The sequence below is a fragment of the Leuciscus leuciscus genome (assembly GCF_965113295.1).
Source record: "Leuciscus leuciscus genome assembly, chromosome: 1".
In the NCBI taxonomy this organism is placed as follows: domain Eukaryota; kingdom Metazoa; phylum Chordata; class Actinopteri; order Cypriniformes; family Leuciscidae; genus Leuciscus; species Leuciscus leuciscus.
This window is the reverse complement of record NC_138725.1, coordinates 57,448,891-57,468,023: the sequence shown is the minus strand read 5'-3', so window position 1 is coordinate 57,468,023 and position 19,133 is coordinate 57,448,891. Positions and strand designations below refer to the sequence as shown.

The following is a 19,133-nucleotide window of genomic DNA, read 5'->3' as shown; positions in this document are numbered from 1 at the left end:
GAGACTAGTTGACACTTCAGGACTGTGTTGTCATCGTGTCCTTCATCAGATCAAATATTAGCATAGATGCCATTCTTCTTATGATGTAATGAGTGCATCAGGATTCATGGGGAGTGTTCCCGGTTCCGGCTGACTTAATCTATGCAGCCTAACATTGAATTATAAAAGTTTATAATGTGTTATGTGTATGCTAGGTCAAAGAGATATGTTTTTAGTCTAGATTTGAACTGACAGAGTGTGTCTGCTTCCCGGACAATGGTGCTAAATAAGAAAAGGATCTACCGCCAGCAGTTGATTTTGATATTCTAGGTATTATCAACTGGCCGGAATTTTGAGATCGCAATAGACATGAAGGACTATAAAGTGTTAGGAGCTCGCTCAAGTACTGGGGAGCTAAACCATTTAGTTCTTTGTAAGTAATCAACAATATTTTAAAATGTATACAATGTTTAATAGGGGGAGCCAATGCAGTGTTGACAGAACTGGGCTAATATGGTCATACTTCCTGGTTCTAGTAAGAACTCTAGCTGCTGCGTTTTGGACCAGCTGTAGTTTATTTATTAAGCGTGTAGGGCAACCACCCATAAGAGCATTACAATAATCTAGCCTTGATGTCATGAACGCATTAACTAATTGTTCCGCATTTGTCATTGAGAGCATATGACGATATTTAGATATATTTTTAAGATGGAAGAATGCGGTTTTACAGATACTAGAAACGTGACTTTCAAATGAAAGATTGGTATCAAAGAGCACACCCAGGTTCCTAACCTACGATGAAGGTTTGAGAGAGCAGCCATCAAGTGTTAGACAGTATTCTAGGTTATTACGTGAGGACGTTTTTTGTCCAATAATTAGAATCTCTGTTTTTTCAGAGTTAAGTAGTAGGAAATTACTAGTTATCGAGTTTTTTATATCAGCTATGCATTCCGTTAATTTTGTGAATTGGTAAGTTTCGTCAGGGTGTGAAGAAATATATAGAGCTGAGTATCATCATCATAATAGTGAAAACTAATGCCATGCTTCCTAACTATATCTCCCAAGGGTAGCATGTACAGAGTGAACAGCAACGGTCCTAGTACTGAGCCTTGTGGTACTCCATACTGAACTTGTGATCGATAAGACATCTCTTCATTTACTGCTACAAACTGATAACGATCAGATAAGTATGATTTAAACCATGCTAATGCAATTCCACTAATGCCAACATAATTTTCGAGTCTATTTAAAAGAATGTTGTGGTCAATAGTATCCAATGCAGTACTAAGATTGAGTAACACTAATAGAGAGATACAACTACGATCGGATGAAAAGAGCAAATCATTTGTGACTCAAATGAGAGCAGTCTCAGTACTATGGTACGGTCTAAATCCTGACTGAAAACCCTCGCAGATATAATTTCTTTCTAAAAAGGAACATATTTGTGATGATACTGCCTTTTCTAGTATCTTTGACAGAAAAGGTAGATTCGAGACCGGCCTGTAATTGACTAATTCTGTAGGATCAAGTTGCATTTTTTTAACAAGCGGATTAATCATAGCCAGCTTAAACGTTTTTGGTACGTATCCTAATGATAAAGATGAATTAATGATATTAAGAAGAGGATCTATGACCTCTGGAAGCATCTCTTTCAGTAGCTTAGTCGGTATAGGGTCGATTTATATGATTTAACGAGTTTAGAAATTTCTTCCTCTCCTATAGCAATGAATGAATCGAATTTTGCAAGCACGGATGGCAGGTTAACAGGTTAATCGCCAGGGAGATGTGCGTTCACACGTGTTGCAGAGGCTGATAGAACGCTTCCTCCTATGGGGGGCTGAGCGATTTCTCTCGATGCGGGCAGTTCATGTACCGGGCAGGTTGACGCTTGGCCGGGGATGCGTTGTCGAGCCGCTGGCCCAGGAGGAGAAAATAGGCTTTCCTTCTGGTGAAGATAATGCTGCTAGTGCCAGAGCTGTGGGACTTGCATGTGTGGCAGGTCAGCACGCTGAATACTCGCTAGATGGTTTGCAGCGAGTGCTGAACACAATAGCAGAGGCTAGGGCTCCTTCAACGAGGCGTTTGTTCGCTCTCAAGTGGAATGTGTTCTAGCCTGGTGAGCAGCCAGGAATGAGAACCCAGAGGCCTGTGCTTAATCTGTGATCCTGGCATTCCTGTTCATTGCGGGACTAAATGCTGGTTCTTTATATGATGCCGAGTTATATAGCAGTTAGCCGATTACCTCAAAAGTCCATTGATATCACCATCAGTTCATACTGCTGTAAACACTTTCTCTGACAAGCAGATACAATGAGACTTGTTTTCTGGTTTGTTCATGTGACGTTCAGCATAAAACCTGTAGTCGACATTATTATGACTAAAGGTTTGCTAAGAAGTATTTCCTACTAAAGCAAGGCAGTGTTTGACTCTAAGCGTATCCATAGCATAACTGGTGGGAGTGGCCTTGGATGGCAACATGCCCAGTGCATTATCGGTTTTGAAGTTTTCCTATAGGCCTACCTATTTGGCAAAAGGGAAGACAAAAGCCTCTTTTCTCTGTTTTCTCTAGTCAGGTATAGCAAGATAAAAATAAAAATAAATCACCTTTCTACTGTATAGGCAGCCAAGTTTTATTTAAAGCACATTTTGCCAGTGGTCCCTTTAAAAGCTCACTGGTGGGGAAAGTTTAAGTGAACAGCTTAAATGTCTGTTTGTCACTCAAAGCTATGACTTACAACAACATATAGGCTGGTGCATGAGCTTCTGTCACAAGCAACAATGTTTGACATGCTTCTGTTGCAAAAGACAATCCAGATGACAATAGGCCATAGACATATATTTGCTAGCATAAAGTTCATGTTTGTTGGTTGGATTCCAGGCTACGTCCTTTTAGCCGCTGGAGGTTGTTGATATGGTCTTCAGCCTTACCACTATAGATCAGCCCTCCATTCAGCTCGGTTTTGCACTGCCTTGGTCCAGGAGTTAGGAGCGCCCTCCTTGAGCACACTATGCTGAATTGACCTATCGGTAAGCCCCTCCCCTCGAACGCAGATGAGACAATGGCAGTTGAGTATCAGTTGCATGAGGACCAGAACTCGGACATCTTTAGGTTTCAGCGCCATTAAGAAACATTGGAAGATTCGAAGCTCTCATCGGTTTGATGGTGTTTATGTTACAAAAATGGTAAAATTATGTGCATGGGGTACTTGTAACACTGATTCCAGGTATCCTGAGAGGATCGGCATGGGTATTCATGTATTAAATCACCGTACTGTGTGGGCATGGGTATTCATGTATTGAATCACCATACTGTGTGCACGTTCACCAGCGCGTTTTAAAGGTGTGATAAGATTTGCGCGAATGGACCCAATTATTTTCGCATTTCGAACCCCAATCCCAATGAAGACGAAAACGTTCATTTTCTGGTTGTCATACATTAAGTTACAATTAAAGTTAGTGAGTTCATGCTAACGTTCAAACCTATATAGTTAACTGTTCTCACATCATGCACAGTGTAGGTCAAAAACACATAAACGAAGGTCTACATTTCAGTGCCTCTCCATATTAAACTGGTTAATTGTAAATTAATTTAATCTAATCTTACCCTGACTGCAGTACATGAACAGTGTTGATCCTGAAATTGTCACCTGCGATCGTGACGACCGTAACATGAGGCTTCTCCCACTTGCATCGTGATCTGTAAACCCTCACTTCCAAATTAATCTTGTTAACTACCACATTTATTTAAAAATCATTTATAATGACTCCTTGGCATATTTAAGTCCCACTTGAATGCTCCTCGGCGAGAAGTGGTCCTTCTATGTCCAGAATTTATCAAAAACATCTTGGGACAAGGTTTTCATACGGACGGCTGTCATTGTAAGATAGTTAGCAACTCTTTGTTTGTCCGAGTTAGCAACAGTAACTAAAGCCCTATTCGCACTGGATTAGTATTATCTGGGGACCTCGTGTGATTTAGAAATTACCCACCCACATCTGAATTTCGTGTGGCGCATTCGCACGGGATAAGCGAAGCCTGTGATTTTACTCGAATTTACTGACTTATCTCACGGATATGATGTCAATAGGCTATTGCTTGGAAATGTCTTGTCGTTATTATAGGTCTAGCTGTATGATGTATCATAAACAGAAGAATGTTCCTTACCACATGCTGCTATAGATGTCATCCATCTCCATCATTCTTTTTGTTTTTGCTCTTCTGATTGTTTTCAGCTTTCTCTTTCTGCAAATTGTATAGCTGTAGGCTATCGTATCATGGTGTATAGCGATATGACCCAGCACCCAAAATACTATCAAAACACTTTGTGTTCTTTTATTCTTCGTGAAAGATGGATAAAAAAGCGCACAGGAAACAAAAACCTTGAAAAAATTATAAACGACCACGCCAAATCACAGAGATGCCGATTTGCACGGGACTAATATTATCACAGGACCTCGGTGTTCGACAAAATATGGTAGGTCATTTGCGGGGGAATTTTTACTTTACAAATTACAGACATGGCCAATTCGCATCGGATTAAGATCACAGACAACCTCCGCAATTATTACAAATGACTAGAGGTCACCAGGTAATACTTATCTCGTGCGAATAGGGCATAAGGCAGCCCGGGCTTACCGATAGGTCAATTGCATGGGGTATGGGACAGGGGCGCATTCTGGTGACATGCCCAGCCCATCTGAGATGAATGAATTTTAGGTGGGAGGACAGTGGTTTACTTTTGGTCACTTTGAACAGATCTTAATGATTATAAACCTGAGGCATCTATGGAAGGCACTTAGCCGACTCTCTTGATGCCTGTAGGTATTCCAGCATTCAATGCCATACAACAGGACGCTTAGAAGAGGCATTGTAATTACAAGGAAAGAAGGAACCAGTACATTATCAAAAAGAGTTTAGACATGAGTAAATTTTTAGGTGAACTTCTTTAGCACAGACACCTTTCAAACTCAGATTTATTAGAGTCAGTTAATTTGGTTTAGTCTTAATTGGCTTCAGTCACATTATAGTACAAAGTAAACTCCTGCTGACTCTTTCCATTCAGGGGCAGTCTGATGACAGTGAGTTGGCCAGTAGAAAGTTCTCACTGGAGCTTCTTCTGATAGGACAGCTTAGCAATTTGTGCCTTCTGAAATTCCTCTGCATAAAAAGTAGGTGTTGACAGATGGGCCCCGTACAATCAAACTACAGTCCATTCTCTTGAAAAGGTTGGTACTGTTAGTGATCTACATCTGTTTTTGAAGGAAATGAGAGTGGCAAAGTTCAATTTAATGTGATGCTGACTCAAAAGACAATGAACTATATGTTTTCCTGAAAACAATCAGTACTACCATACTGTTGGCTGCTGATAAATCTCTTGGTTTTCCTTATTTGTTAAATGAATATGTAAATGCACATTATGCACAAAACTAACAAAAATAATCATTAACAAAATGTTTAAAGTGATAGTTCATCTGAAAATGAAAATATTGTTATACTCCCCCTCGTCTTTCCAAACCTGTATGATATTCTTTATTCTGTGGAACACAAAATAATATTTGAAGCACGTTGTCCATACAATGAAAGTCAACGGAGTCCAAAACAACACTTTTAAATTATGTTTCACAGAAGAAAGTCATTTTTGGGCCAAACTATCCCTTTAATATTTGGATCTGTGTCCTGACCCCTCAAGACCTCTCACTGCGCAGCTGCGCTGCCATGAATGTCTGTCTATGGAAACTATGGAAAAACTGCTTCTGTACATCTGGTGTGTAAATGTTACTGTTAGGGCAAGGGTAAGATCTGTCTCCTCCCTCCTTCCAATATTATCTCTCTTCCTGACGCTTGCTCTGTTGTCCGTATTTTCAATTTGCAGTCAGTTGGCTGGGGAGTCCCGCGACCCTACAGAGGATAGTGGGTTGTGGAATGGATGGATGGATGGCCGGGGAGTACACTTTTGTTGTTCTAAACGTTCCGCAAGCTGTTCCACACACACTCAGGGGACTCTGCTCATGTTGGCCTAACGAGAGGGTTTTTCTGCATCTGTGTTACACCCTTTTAAGGGAAAGACATTCCCATTGGGAACCTCATTTGACACTACTGCCCCCCCCCCCCCCCCCCCCCCAACCCCATGATCTGTTAATGGTTCACAGGCCAATCTGATGCCTTATGGAATCCATTCTGAGAGAAACCTGCTTTGACAAATACGGAGAAACAGTTGATGTTCTGGACATGAGTTAGAGCGACAAACGTGGCTCGCCCCCGCACAAATACATCATCTGTCAAAGATAGGGATGAATAAAAGGCTGACCCCTTCACGAACCATAAAAAATATTCCATTGACACGGGTGCCTTTAATGCCAAATGCATATTCGCTCTCAGACACGCACACAATTCCCATTCATTTCATTTTATTAACAAAATAGCTCTGAACATGCATTTCAAAATCCAAAGAGAGGGTTTTCAAAAATTGGAAATCGCTGAACAATCCAGCTTGGCACATTAAATGCATTTTTTCTCCCTCATTTTCAAACACAGTGACAACATTTATAGAATCACATACCAGTCAGGACAAACAAAGGTCTTATCAAACAGATTACTGGCTTGATGATAACCAGGAAAGGACAATAAATTGAAACGCATGCTTTCACACTCGCACATACTCATCAGTAAAAAGAATGCCATCATACTTCATTTTGACCAGCTGAGAAGACTTGCTTTCAAAGCCATGTGTCAAACTCTGAAGTAAAGTAGCTTACGACTTCAGTTTCTCTTTCTCAGACAGCTGACAAAAGTACGAGAGAGGTTTTTCTTGAGGATTACCTCGGCTAACTCAAAATCCACACACACTCACATATTAAAAAACACAAACGTTAACACACGCAGTGGTGCTCAGATGTGGGACAGAGGGGTCTCTTATGCTCACTCCATCTGGAGCACTCGAATATACAGCTACTAAAGGTCAAAGTAATTACACTGAAGAATCCTTTTTGTATAGAGTTTTCCACTGGAAGGAGTGCTGTGGAATTTCCCCTAAAACATTCCTATTTTCCCTCCCATGCAAAATCATATTTGAAGGGATCGATTATGACTATGAAAAAAGGTTTCACCGAGCAAACTGGCTGACTACAAAGTACATACATCAAATTGTTTTGTTTTTGCTACAAGGCAACACAATTATAAAAAAAATCCTACAAAACGTATTTTGTAATAATCAAATCATATGGGCACTGCTGAGTTCCATGTATTAAAAAAGCTAATAAAAAAAGAAACCTAATTGATGTTTAAAAATACAAACAAGTCAAGTCTCGCTTATAGAAACCACAAATCTAATGCCACAATCTTCAGCATCAATAAATACTGCTGAAATGCTGATATGTAAAGGGATTATCTTTTATTTTTTTAATTCGTTAATCAAAAATTTCTCACATGCACTCATGCAATCACTCCCCCACCTTCTCATCCTCAGCTACACGCAAGCGCGCACACGCAGGCACACACAATGGTGTTCTATGGCGTGTTTTCCTCAGTCCGCATGACTGCATAGTAGCTTGATGTCTTTATTGTGACAAACAGTATTTGGTCTCCCATGGCAATTGTCACAAATTGAAACATCCCACATAAAGGCAAAAGTCTCGCAAGTTGGAATGTGGCAGTAAGAGAGAAAATGGAAGACTCAACACAGTGTGCATGTGAATGTTTTTGTGTGTATCTTGGATATCTACATTGCACTGTTAAACTCTCAACCTCCATTTGGACCAAGTTAGACCTGCTACTTGGATCTGCTATATCAAGTCTCTTAGAGCTAGAGGATGTTCCCACGAATACATGTTCACTAGAGAAATAGCAACAATACACAGTGAGCTTCTGTCAAGTCAATCTTAATGAAAAATTATTTTCATATGCAACTAAATGTACAGGGTTCCCACACTTTATAACCAATGAATATCCATGATATTTGCCCTTAACTTTTCCATTCAATATTCAATTACTGCATACAGATTTAAATAATAATAATAATAATAATGATAATAATTTTCTATTCCTTTTATAATTTCCATGATTTTTTTTTCAGGCCTGGAAATCACACTTTTAAAATAACTTGTTATTTCCAGGTTTTCTAAGACTGTGGGAACCCTGTATATCTTATATGGCTGATAAGAGTAGACGGCAACTGCTTTCTTCACCAGTAGGGGATAGTACAAGAACAGAGGATCCATCAACTAAATATCCCAAGTCTTGGTGGCTACAGAGATCTAGAATTTCAAGAACTAAAATACATTGCACTGATGCTTCTAACACCCATAGCTCTGAGTGTGACCAAAAATTGCACTGAATGTGTTTGTTAATGTAGATTACAGTTTATCAGCTTATTTCACAGGACTGTTTTGTTGGGTCTTGAAGACCACAGAGTACCACCACTACATTGGTGCATAATTGCATTGTTAAAGCATTGTAATGTAAAAGTTATTGTTTAACACTGGAAATAAGAAGACAGCTGGCTTGGAATCGGATTGTAGTGTCATCACTCTTCCAAAGGGATCCGATAGGAAGACTTTCTCTCACTGAGAACCTCAATGAATAGTTCCAAACTTTGAAAACGGATGAGTTTTTTTCAGGATTATGAGGGAATGTTCTTAGAGCTTAACATAATCTTGAGAACACAAGATTATTTTAGGAAGATCAAGTTCCTTTAAGGCACTGAAAGCATTTAAAAATATATATACAGCATATTTTCCAATTGCGAATGCGCAGTCTTTGTAATCTGTGGGATACACACAATATTTTGTGTTTAGAATGTGTAGAAATGGATAAGAGGTTGCCCACTGAGTGTAATGTTCAGGTTTGCGTGCAAATGTCAGATCCAGACAGATGGTTTGCCTTCTCCTGACTTGCTGCTGCTGCTGCTCCCAGCGCTCCCAGATTTCCCATGCTTGGACCGTTGCTTTCGCTCCTTCTGAGGTACTGTGGTGATGTTACTCTGAGGCTTCTCATCGATGTCATTAGTGTCGTTGAGCTCGTCGTGGTTATTGCTAGCATTGTGCTGCAAGGTATAGGCTTGAATCGCCGCCTCTAACTGTATCACGTCTTTGTTGATGGGTGGCGGCCGCGCCTCACCTGCAGATGGAAAGTTGTCCTCATTGGAGCCATACTGCTGCTGCTCTTCCTGTGCAATGTTGGCACGGTTCTGCTTGCACGCCATCTTGGCATTGCTCAGGTCTGTGTACGGCATCGTCTCGGGCTTCACCACAATGTTGTAGCCTGGTGGTGCAGAAGGAGTGTTCCAGGAAAAGGGATAACCAACATAGTCCGCTTCTCTAGCACCACCCCCAACCCCGCCTCCTGGTTCCCCCTCGCTGAGCGAAGGCCCGCCTACTCCGACGGACACGCCACCCGTCGCAAGCAGGCCAAGCTGGTACTCATCATCAGTGGATGCTGCGTTTCGCTTGTGCAGTACATCGCCGATGGTTCCAACTCCGAGATGAATCATTTCCCACAGGTTTAGCAGCAGGCAAAGGCAGCTGACGCCGTACATGATTCGTAGGAAGATGGTCTTTTCGGTGGGGCGTGAGATGAAGCAGTCCACATGGTGCGGGCAGGGCTTATCCGAGCACACAAAGATCGGTTCCACGCGAAAACCGTACAACAGGTACTGTCCCGCCAGAAAGCCAGCCTCCAGTGCGGAACGCGTCAGAAGCTGTAACACATATACTCGCATCAGGCCGTCATCTCGGATACGCCGACGCCCGTCGTGACGCACTTTGGGTTTGGGTCGTGGTGGCACCAACTCCCGACGTGTGTTGCTTATCTCAGGCACTTCGTAAATCATGGGGTCATCTTCACGTTGTTCTTCCCCATCCTCGTGTCCTGGTCGATGCTGCCGTGCCCCAAAGTACATCTTTCTTGGTCTACGCTGGGTGTATCCGCCCCCTGCCGAGTCACCAGCAGCTGAATCACCGGCCCCTGTGCCACCCCGCAAGTTCTCGTTGTGGGAGATCTTATTGGCAGCGTAGCCCATGTAGAGCAGAGAGGGCATGGCGGACAGGATGATCTGAAAAACCCAGAATCGCACATGCGAGAGTGGTGCGAAAGCATCGTAGCAGACGTTCTCACATCCCGGCTGGCCCGAGTTACAGACAAACTTGCTTTGCTCATCGTAGTATATGGATTCACCGCCCACTGCAGTCAGCACAATGCGGAAGACAACTAGCGTAGTGAGCCAGAGTTTCCCCACCGACGTGGAGTGGTGCTGGATCTCCTCCAGCAGACGCGTCAGGAAGCTCCAGCTCATGACGTCTGATGACAACGGGGCAGACAGCGTCCCACACTGCACAGCTCACAGACTCTGTGAACAAACACAGAGAGTTTCAAATATAAGTGCATAATAATGAAAAGTGAATATTTTTTTTACAACAGAAACCAGACCAAAATGCAAGGTTATTTAGCGGTATACAAGCTATGAACGCAAAATGATACAACCATTGTCATATTTTATTCATGATATGATGTTATTGACAGTGTTTTGGATATTCAGGTCTTTCATTATTGAAGTAGATATTTGTATTTGCATAATTAGAAATACTGTAAATCTAAAGTAAAGTAAGTAAAAATCAAAAAACAACTAAATACAGTCTAAATTTTAGACTAAGTATAACGTTTTATGCAACCTTCATTATAATATGTGAAATCGAACAGCACGTATGTCAAGGATGTAGCTATAATTATTTTCATGTTATGGCTGAAAACCCCCAAAAAAGGCCTTTATTACAATTATACTATTTGTCAAAAAAATTTTTTTTTTAAGATATTTGTTATATTTAATAGATTATATTTAACAGTGTTATTAAATTATAAGTGTTTTTATAAGTAAATTAATTTCTAGTGAATGTTAGATGAAGGAAAATGTAATCTAAATCTTTTTTTTTTAAAGGAAATTAGCACTATTAAATATCCAATAATTTAATCAAAACTGAAAAATAAAAACGACAACAGGCAATAACCAATATTGTACCAATACATAGTTCATCCATATATAGTTCATTGTGGATTCTGCTAGATATATTGCTTGATAAAAGGTCAACCTAGTGTTAATAGACTCAATGAACGGAACTCTCTTTCACACACACATACGCAGACACAATTACCTTGAGCAGTGAGCCTTAACCACACAAATCTTCCCTGAGGGAGAACAGCTGTGGTGAGCGGGTGAGTGTGTGACCTCTCTGGTTTGTCTCTGCATGTTCTTGTTTTGCTTTTTTTTTTTTAATGAATGTTTGGATTTCTCCATCCAATAAAGCATATGAGGTATTGATTGTTATGACCATATAAGGTAGCATCTGAGCAGTCAAACACAAGGGAGACATGTAATATTATAATATCTCATAAAATATCTTACTATAAATCCAAGTATATAGTATACAGTATATGTTTGAGAAAGAGAAAGAGACAGAGAGAAAAGAGAATAGACTAATTTATTTCTTTTCACAGGTCACTTTGAAAACAGGACCTGACATGGTTCAACAGAACCAGAGGGTCCAGGCCTTTCCTGTTCCTCCTGCCCAGAAGAGGACCTCAGCGGAGGGCATGCGCTGATGTGTACTAGCCCTTCACCTTTAATCTGCATCTCACTATGCTGGTAGAGGCACTAGGGGTAAGGAACATAGACTTAGAATGTGGCTCATATGTAGGCACACAAACAATGAACACACACATACTGAAAACACAAAAGACGTACAGAACACGAGACAGATCCACTGGTCACTCTTAAGCATCTGTCCTTGAATGACTGCTGTTGCTGTAATGCCCCAATCATCTCACCATCACTTATTTGTTTCTCTTTCTCTATTACACTCTCTGTCTTTCAAGGTTGAAATAGCCCTCACTCCCAAAGGGAATAAAGGACTTTGTTTTGTATCTGTGGCTGTTGAGCACAAACGGGCACACACACGCTCGCTCACACAAAGGCTGTGACCACAGGGAGTCAACTAACAACAATTAAATAATATAAAATTATTTCCTGTGTCAGTATTAGACATGCTCGTACAAAATAAATTGCGACTCAGCATTAGTATTGTGTTATATTTATGTCAAGGGACAAGACATCCTCTATGGTTTCATGCCAAGTTAAAAAATAATTGAATCTGTTTGCCATGCATCTGTTTGTTATGCTAATAAAATTACTTAATGAGAGATAAGAGTTATTTAATTTAAAACAACAACAACAACAACAAAACAATTAACAACATCATTGAGATAGGATCTCTCATAACTAATAGTTTTGTGATATCCTCCTTTCATAATTTTCCATATACAACATTCAAAACATTCAAAAGTTTGGGTCAGTAAGAAATTAAACTTACTTAATTTACTTTTATTCATCAAGGATGCATTAAATCAAAAGTGACAAAGACTTTTGCATCTTTAAAATGTAAAAAAAAAAAAATGCTGTCACTTTGAACTTTCTATTCATCAAAGAATCCTAAAAAAGTATCATGGCTTCCACAAAAACATTAAGCCGCTAGCAGAACAACTGTTTTGAACATTGATAATAATAAGAAACGATTCAGCAAATCAGCTTAGGATGATTTCTGATGGATCGTGTAACACTGAAAACTTGAGTAATGGCTGATGGAAATTCAGCTTTGCTATTAACATTTTTTATTAGATGTGAAAATATATTACAATAGAAAACAGTCACAAAATGACTGTTTTTACTGTATTTTTTGATTAACTAAATTACCAAATTGATGATCAATTGGTGAGCATATGAGACTTGTTTTAAAAACATCTTAAAATTCTTATTCACCCAAAACCTCTAAACAGTACTAGTATATATATTTTTCTAAACCGAGAACAAGCAAATGCAGCACAACCCAACACATTTTGTCCTGAATGCATTTAGGCATTCCTTCAATAATTGTTGATACTATTCACTGATTAAACCTGAGTCCCCTGCTGTTCTAGTGGGTCTCTATATCCACACACACACACACACACACACACACACACACACACACACACACACACACACACACACACACACACACACACACACACACACACACACACACACACACACACACACACACACACACACACACACACACAGACAGTTCTCATGCCCTGCCCCTTGGCAGGGACGGACAGAGTGTTCAGATTCAGCAAAATGCCCCTGTGCCCATGTCAAAGCCAATCTATACCCTTCATCCATCCATCCACACTCCCCCCGCCTCACAGTCTGCCATCTCACTTACAGGAGTGTGTCCTTTTTTGTCTTATGTACCCCCAGAGCTGCATTACCCCCTTAACAAAAATTAAACTATATGCTCCTACCTTATAATATAGTGGATATCATTTAGCATTGTATTAATATTATTGCACATACAGATCATACAAATAAATGAATAAACAAAAACAAAAAAACAAATTAAATAAATTTAAAACTTTTTTTTATTTGTTGACACACACACAGTCCTAATATTATTTAAACTTTACTTTTAATAACATTGTTTGATAGGTTTAGCAAAGCAAAATGAATCCCAAACATTAAACACCTCATAATATAGTGGATATCATTTAGCGTTTTCATTAGTATTTTTACATCATTCATTCATAAATATATAAATGAATAGAGAAAAACATTTGTTACCCTTTGATAGCTCTAATTTTATTAAAACTGTAATTTTAATAATATTGTTTTATTAGTTTGTAAAGGCTAAATTAATCCCCTGGTTGGGATTTCCTGGTTCACAGCAGTGGCACATAATAGAACACATGCCATATCGAGACACAAGGCAAAAGTCCCATCCTGTTCACCGATATACTGACTTCAAGTCAGGTCAAACAGCACTGATGTATTCGTCTGTTAAGTCACATAAGCACACGCCGTGAAAGTTGTACTCACACATACTCGACATTCTGTCTTTCGTGCCTTTCCTTGTCTGCTTTCCCTCTTCTCATTTCTGCATGCTTCTCTTTTGAAGAGCAGTCTTGGAGATCAGAGACAACTGACCTTACAGAAACACAAGAGACCTACACACACATACTGTATGCGTGTACACGAGCATGTGTCGCAATGAAGAATGCGCGAGGGGGAGACTCTCAAAAGTGCACAATAGCCCTTTACCCCAAAAAACTGGGTCAGAGAGGGTTGTGGTTTGAGGGGGAGTGTTACGGTTTTGATGTGGGAGGCTGGGTGGGTTAATATCCCTGACGGCAGGGGAACAGACAATGATGAGGGGAGAACAAGAGAAGAAAGCCAAAATCAAGGGTGATGTTCAGCCTGTAACAAGAAACCAAGATTGCTGCAACCTCCTTCCTCTACACACACAAGCACCAAGACATGCACACTTGTCACAGATAAGCGAGTAAGCAATATCTCTCCCATAACCTTATCACCTACCCCCTCTTCTTCCTCTCTAAAACCTCTCTCTCTCTAGCACTTCCACAGCACACTGCTGGAAGGAAGGGAACTTCTTAATGCTTGCTCTTCTATTCATCTGACCATCTTTGGTCATGGCTTAAATTAGAGCTTCCAGCGATCTCCAGCGCTCGCATTCTTATCCAAACCCTGTTTTCCCCCTCGTTCTTATCTCTCCCACTCTCTCTTTATGCGTTTCTCTCACAGTAAAGAGTGAGGCGAGATTACAATCGTAGGATTTCACAGCTACTTCCACAGACAGTCAGTGGGAAAAATCTCATTAAAATTCGACACATTCCCCAAGTGTGATAAGGAAACAATCATTTAATGTGAGTACATTAGTTTGTAGACAGTGAGGCGTTCCTGCGTTGGAATGTTTAATGAAAACATTATGATTTGTTATGGAAGACGTTTGTTGTAGATTTTGGCTCGGGAATCAATGCGAAAGACTTCTCAGACAACATGAAATGTGATTAATTCATGACAGAACCTGATAATGGCCGCACAATAAAGATTTTATATTTTGCTCTATAGACCCTTGTTCTGTGCTTTTAGCTTTTTGGGTGAATTATCCATTTAAATCACCAACAAGAAGCTCCTAAAAAACAAAAAGACTGCAAAAAGACTTTAAATTCATTTGCTAAGATTTAAATTTAAAACAAACATAGAACAGTGTTAAAACAGTGTCTTTTCAGTGATTATATAAATATATATATATATATATATATATATATATATATATATATATATATATAGGTTCTTCCACAAAACATTCGTAGAGCCATCAAAATCTTGTTTTATTGACTGCAAAATTCATTATAATGTACTGGTTACAAAACGGTGCAAAAGAAGAGAAAAAGAAAAAAAACGAATGAATGGGAAACCAGGAAATTACTGAGTTCTGGATCTCAGATGATTTCTCCAGGGATCCCTAACCAGAACTAACTCAGCCACAGAAAATTAAGTCCTTTCAATGAAACAGACCAAACCATTTTATAATAACGGGTTTCGCACAATCTCAGTTCAAACCTCACTACATAAACATATGAAATCACATTCACCATAAAGCAATAATAAAAATAAACTTAAACACACAAAAATATACTTTATACACAACACATTAAAATGAACAAACGACCCAAACAAATATTGTCCCAAAACCTACATTTCCCATAATTCCCGGCAAAAGATATAAAAAATATCAGGAAATGCCAAGCCCTTTTAATAACAGGCCTCTGTCCCATGCTGCAGTCATGGATCCTGGCGATACAATTAATAAAAAAATATAAACCCATATCTCTGTCTAATTGTTGTTTTATTCAATTACTAGCATGCACTCTTGAAACACATTATTGGCACCATCACTCTTCATATTTAATGCGTGCATAAAGAGACAATGTACCACCTCAAATACAAATATTAAAGTAAAATAATATTAAAGAAACAAAATCAATAAATAGAAATTTATAAAAAAAAAAAAAACATTAATCCCTCAAAAGGAAATGAGAAAAAAGGAAAAAATTAAATATTTATAAAAGAGTAATTTGTGGTGGAAATTTGACTACGTTTTTGATTCCATAAAAAGAACTGGTTCAGAGAGTCATTCATTATGTTCCCTATCAGTCGGCACTCTCGACGTACGTCATGACCGATGAATAGGAATCTCGCCAGAGAGCCAATCTACTTCGAGTGTAACTAAACGAGCCAATGAACATTGGCATGCAATGATTTGCAGCAGCTGCTTTTGCCTCGCAGAGCGGGTATATAATGAGCAGGAGGTGCATTGCATCTTCAGCTTTTCGATTCAGAGCCGAGCGTTTCATGTTTGCTCTTGTCTGCAAGCAGTGTCTTCTGAACGTGCTCTTTAAGGAGAACCTCTCAATTTCATCGGTGTTGATATCATGGCAAGGCAGCGGGGTCGATTTTCTCTCTTTTTTAAATTATTATTGTTTGCCTTTCATTGAGCAAAAAAAACAAAAAAACAAACAGCTCGCAACTGGTAACGGTGCGCTGTTCTGTGCGCTGAAAAGCTTTTTTTACAGCTGGTTTTGTGCGCTGTCTGAGAGCGCTAAAAGGCTGTTATCACAGCTGGTAAGAGTTGTGCCTTCAATGAGAGTGAGTGCAAACTACAGGCTGCAATTCCCTGTCAGTGTTGCCGCTACCTTTCCCCCTGTGTGCTTCAGCACAGAGAGAGCGAGACTCCTAAAAGAGCTTACATGGGTGTGAGTTGCGTCTTTCTAAAGATGACATTCCACCCGTGTGTTTCTGGATGCGGTCTTTTCCTGTCCTCACTGACGGCCACAATCACGGTCTTGCATGCCTGGGCAAACATGTTGAGACTGTGATCATGGGTGGTTCATGGTTTTGTATGGTAATGTCAACACGCTGGTCGCGACTCTTCTTTCTCCAGAAAGCTTGAGTCCCCTCTGTTGTTGGCCAGCTGCCGCTTGTGTGTAAAAGCACAGCTGCAGGTCTGCTCAAAACTCTGGGAGACCATGAAGATCAGAGAGAGCCTCCTCCGGGCAAAACCCAGACGGGTCTCTCGCTCCTCAGCGTGTCGTGTGCCGTCGAGCTGCCGGGCTACAGCGCGGTTGTCACGGTAACCCAGTGCTCGCTTGGCGCTCTAGGTGCGCGGTCCCCTTGCCTATTCTTTGTTGCAGCGCCCTCCCTGGTGACCACCAGGAGATGTCTCCTTCAGGGAACCAACCCCCTAGGGCCCCTCCGCCTCTAGCGCATCACAAGCTGTGCAGCTTCTGGATGGGATTGATGGTCCTTCAAAATTTTTTTTTTTATATGATATATATATTTATATATATATACAGTGAGGAAAATAAGTATTTGAACACCCTGCTATTTTGCTTAGAAATCATGGAGGGGTCTGAAATTGTCATCGTAGGTGCATGTCCACTGTGAGAGACATAATCTAAAAAAAATCCAGAAATCACAATGTATGATTTTTTAACTATTTATTTGTATGATACAGCTGCAAATAAGTATTTGAACACCTGAGAAAATCAATGTTAATATTTGGTACAGTAGCCTTTGTTTGCAATTACAGAGGTCCAACGTTTCCTGTACTTTTTCACCAGGTTTGCACACACTGCATGAGGGATTTTGGCCCACTCCTCCACACAGATCTTCTCTAGATCAGTCAGGTTTCTGGGCTGTCACTGAGAAACACGGAGTTTGAGCTCCCTCCAAAGATTCTCTATTGGGTTTAGGTCTGGAGACTGGCTAGGCCACGGCAGAACCTTGATATGCTTCTTACAGAGCCACTCCTTGGTTATCCTGGCTGTGTGCTTCGGGTCATTGTCTGTGTGCATCGGGCCAGCTGGCTGTGTGCATCGGGCCAGCTGGCCTCTATCTTCTCACTGATCTTCAACAGATCACTGGAGCAGTGCAAAGTCCCTTTCTGCTTTAAACGCTCCACCATCATCCCAATCCCGAAGAAACCAAAGATCACAGGACTCAATGACTACAGACCTGTTGCCTTAACATCTGTGGCCATGAAGTCATTCGAAAGACTGGTGTTAGCATATCTGAAGGACATCACTGGACCCTTGCTGGACCCCCTGCAGTTTGCCTACAGAGCAAACCGGTCTGTGGATGATGTGGTCAATATGGGACTGCATTACACCCTACAACATCTGGACAAACCAGGGACCTATGCAAGGATTCTGTTCGTGGACTTTAGTTCTGCCTTCAACACCATCGTCCCATCACTGCTCCAGACCAAACTGACCCAGCTCTCTGTCCCTAGCTCCGTCTGTCAATGGATCACCAGCTTTCTGACAGACAGACAACAGCTAGTCAGAATGGGCAAAATCACGTCCGACAGCCGCACCATCAGCACCGGTGCTCCACAGGGATGTGTTCTCTCACCACTGCTCTTCTCCCTGTACACAAATGACTGCACCTCTAAAGACACCTCTGTCAAGCTCCTGAAGTTTGCGGACGACACTACTGTTATCGGACTCATCCGGAACGGTGACGAGTCTGCGTACAGACAGGAGGTGGAGCAGCTGGCTCTTTGGTGCAGTTATAACAACCTGGAGCTGAACACGCTCAAAACAGTGGAGATGATCGTGGACTTCAGGAGAAACCCCCCTGCACTCCCTTCACTCACCATCATGGACAGCACTGTGACTGCAGTAGAGTCATTCAGGTTCCTGGGCACCACCATCTCTCAGGATCTGAAGTGGGACACTCACATAGACTCTATTGTGAAGAAAGCCCAACAGAGACTGTACTTCCTGCGTCAGCTGAGGAAATTCAACCTGCCACAGGAGCTGCTCGTACAGTTCTACTCAGCTGTCATCCAGTCCATCCTCTGCACTTCCATCACCGTCTGGTTCGGCTCTGCTACCAAAACCGACCTCCGTAGACTACAGCGGATAGTTCGGACTGCTGAGCGAATCACTGGCACTACCCTTCCCACACTCAAAGTACTGCACTCATCCAGAGTGAGTAAAAGGGCTCGCAAAATCACTCTGGACCCGTCACACCCAGCACACTCTCTGTTTGAACTGTTACCGTCTGGTCGACGCTACAGAGCACCGAGCACAAAAACAACCAGACACAGGAAAAGTTTCTTTCCCCAGGCCATCTACCTCATGAACACTTAAATGTTCCCCTACTGTGGAACAAACATGTGCAATACTTCCCTCAGACATTTCATTATAGCACCTTATAACTTTATATATATTTATAATTTATAATCTTTTTCTATTTTTTTTC

General features: G+C 40.9%; 1 protein-coding gene across 10 annotated transcripts in view; it reads right to left on the bottom strand.

The window, feature by feature from the left end:
• Window positions 1-6,370: 6,370 nt before the first annotated feature.
• gjc1 (gap junction protein gamma 1) overlaps window positions 6,371-19,133 on the bottom strand; it is a 36,805-nt gene continuing 24,042 nt past the window's right edge. For 4 of the 10 annotated variants that reach the window (XM_082162578.1, XM_082162580.1, XM_082162585.1 and 1 more), the window contains 2 exons: window positions 11,122-11,621; window positions 6,371-10,322 (listed from right to left, as the gene is read on the bottom strand). In XM_082162578.1, the coding sequence (XP_082018704.1) occupies window positions 8,835-10,268 (1,434 nt within the window). In that variant the 5' untranslated portion in view covers window positions 10,269-10,322; window positions 11,122-11,621 and the 3' untranslated portion in view covers window positions 6,371-8,834. Of the gene's footprint in view, window positions 10,323-11,121; window positions 11,622-11,711; window positions 12,372-13,880; window positions 15,049-19,133 lie in introns of those variants that run through there. The other 6 variants (XM_082162587.1, XM_082162582.1, XM_082162581.1 and 3 more) reach the window with 5 other exon arrangements.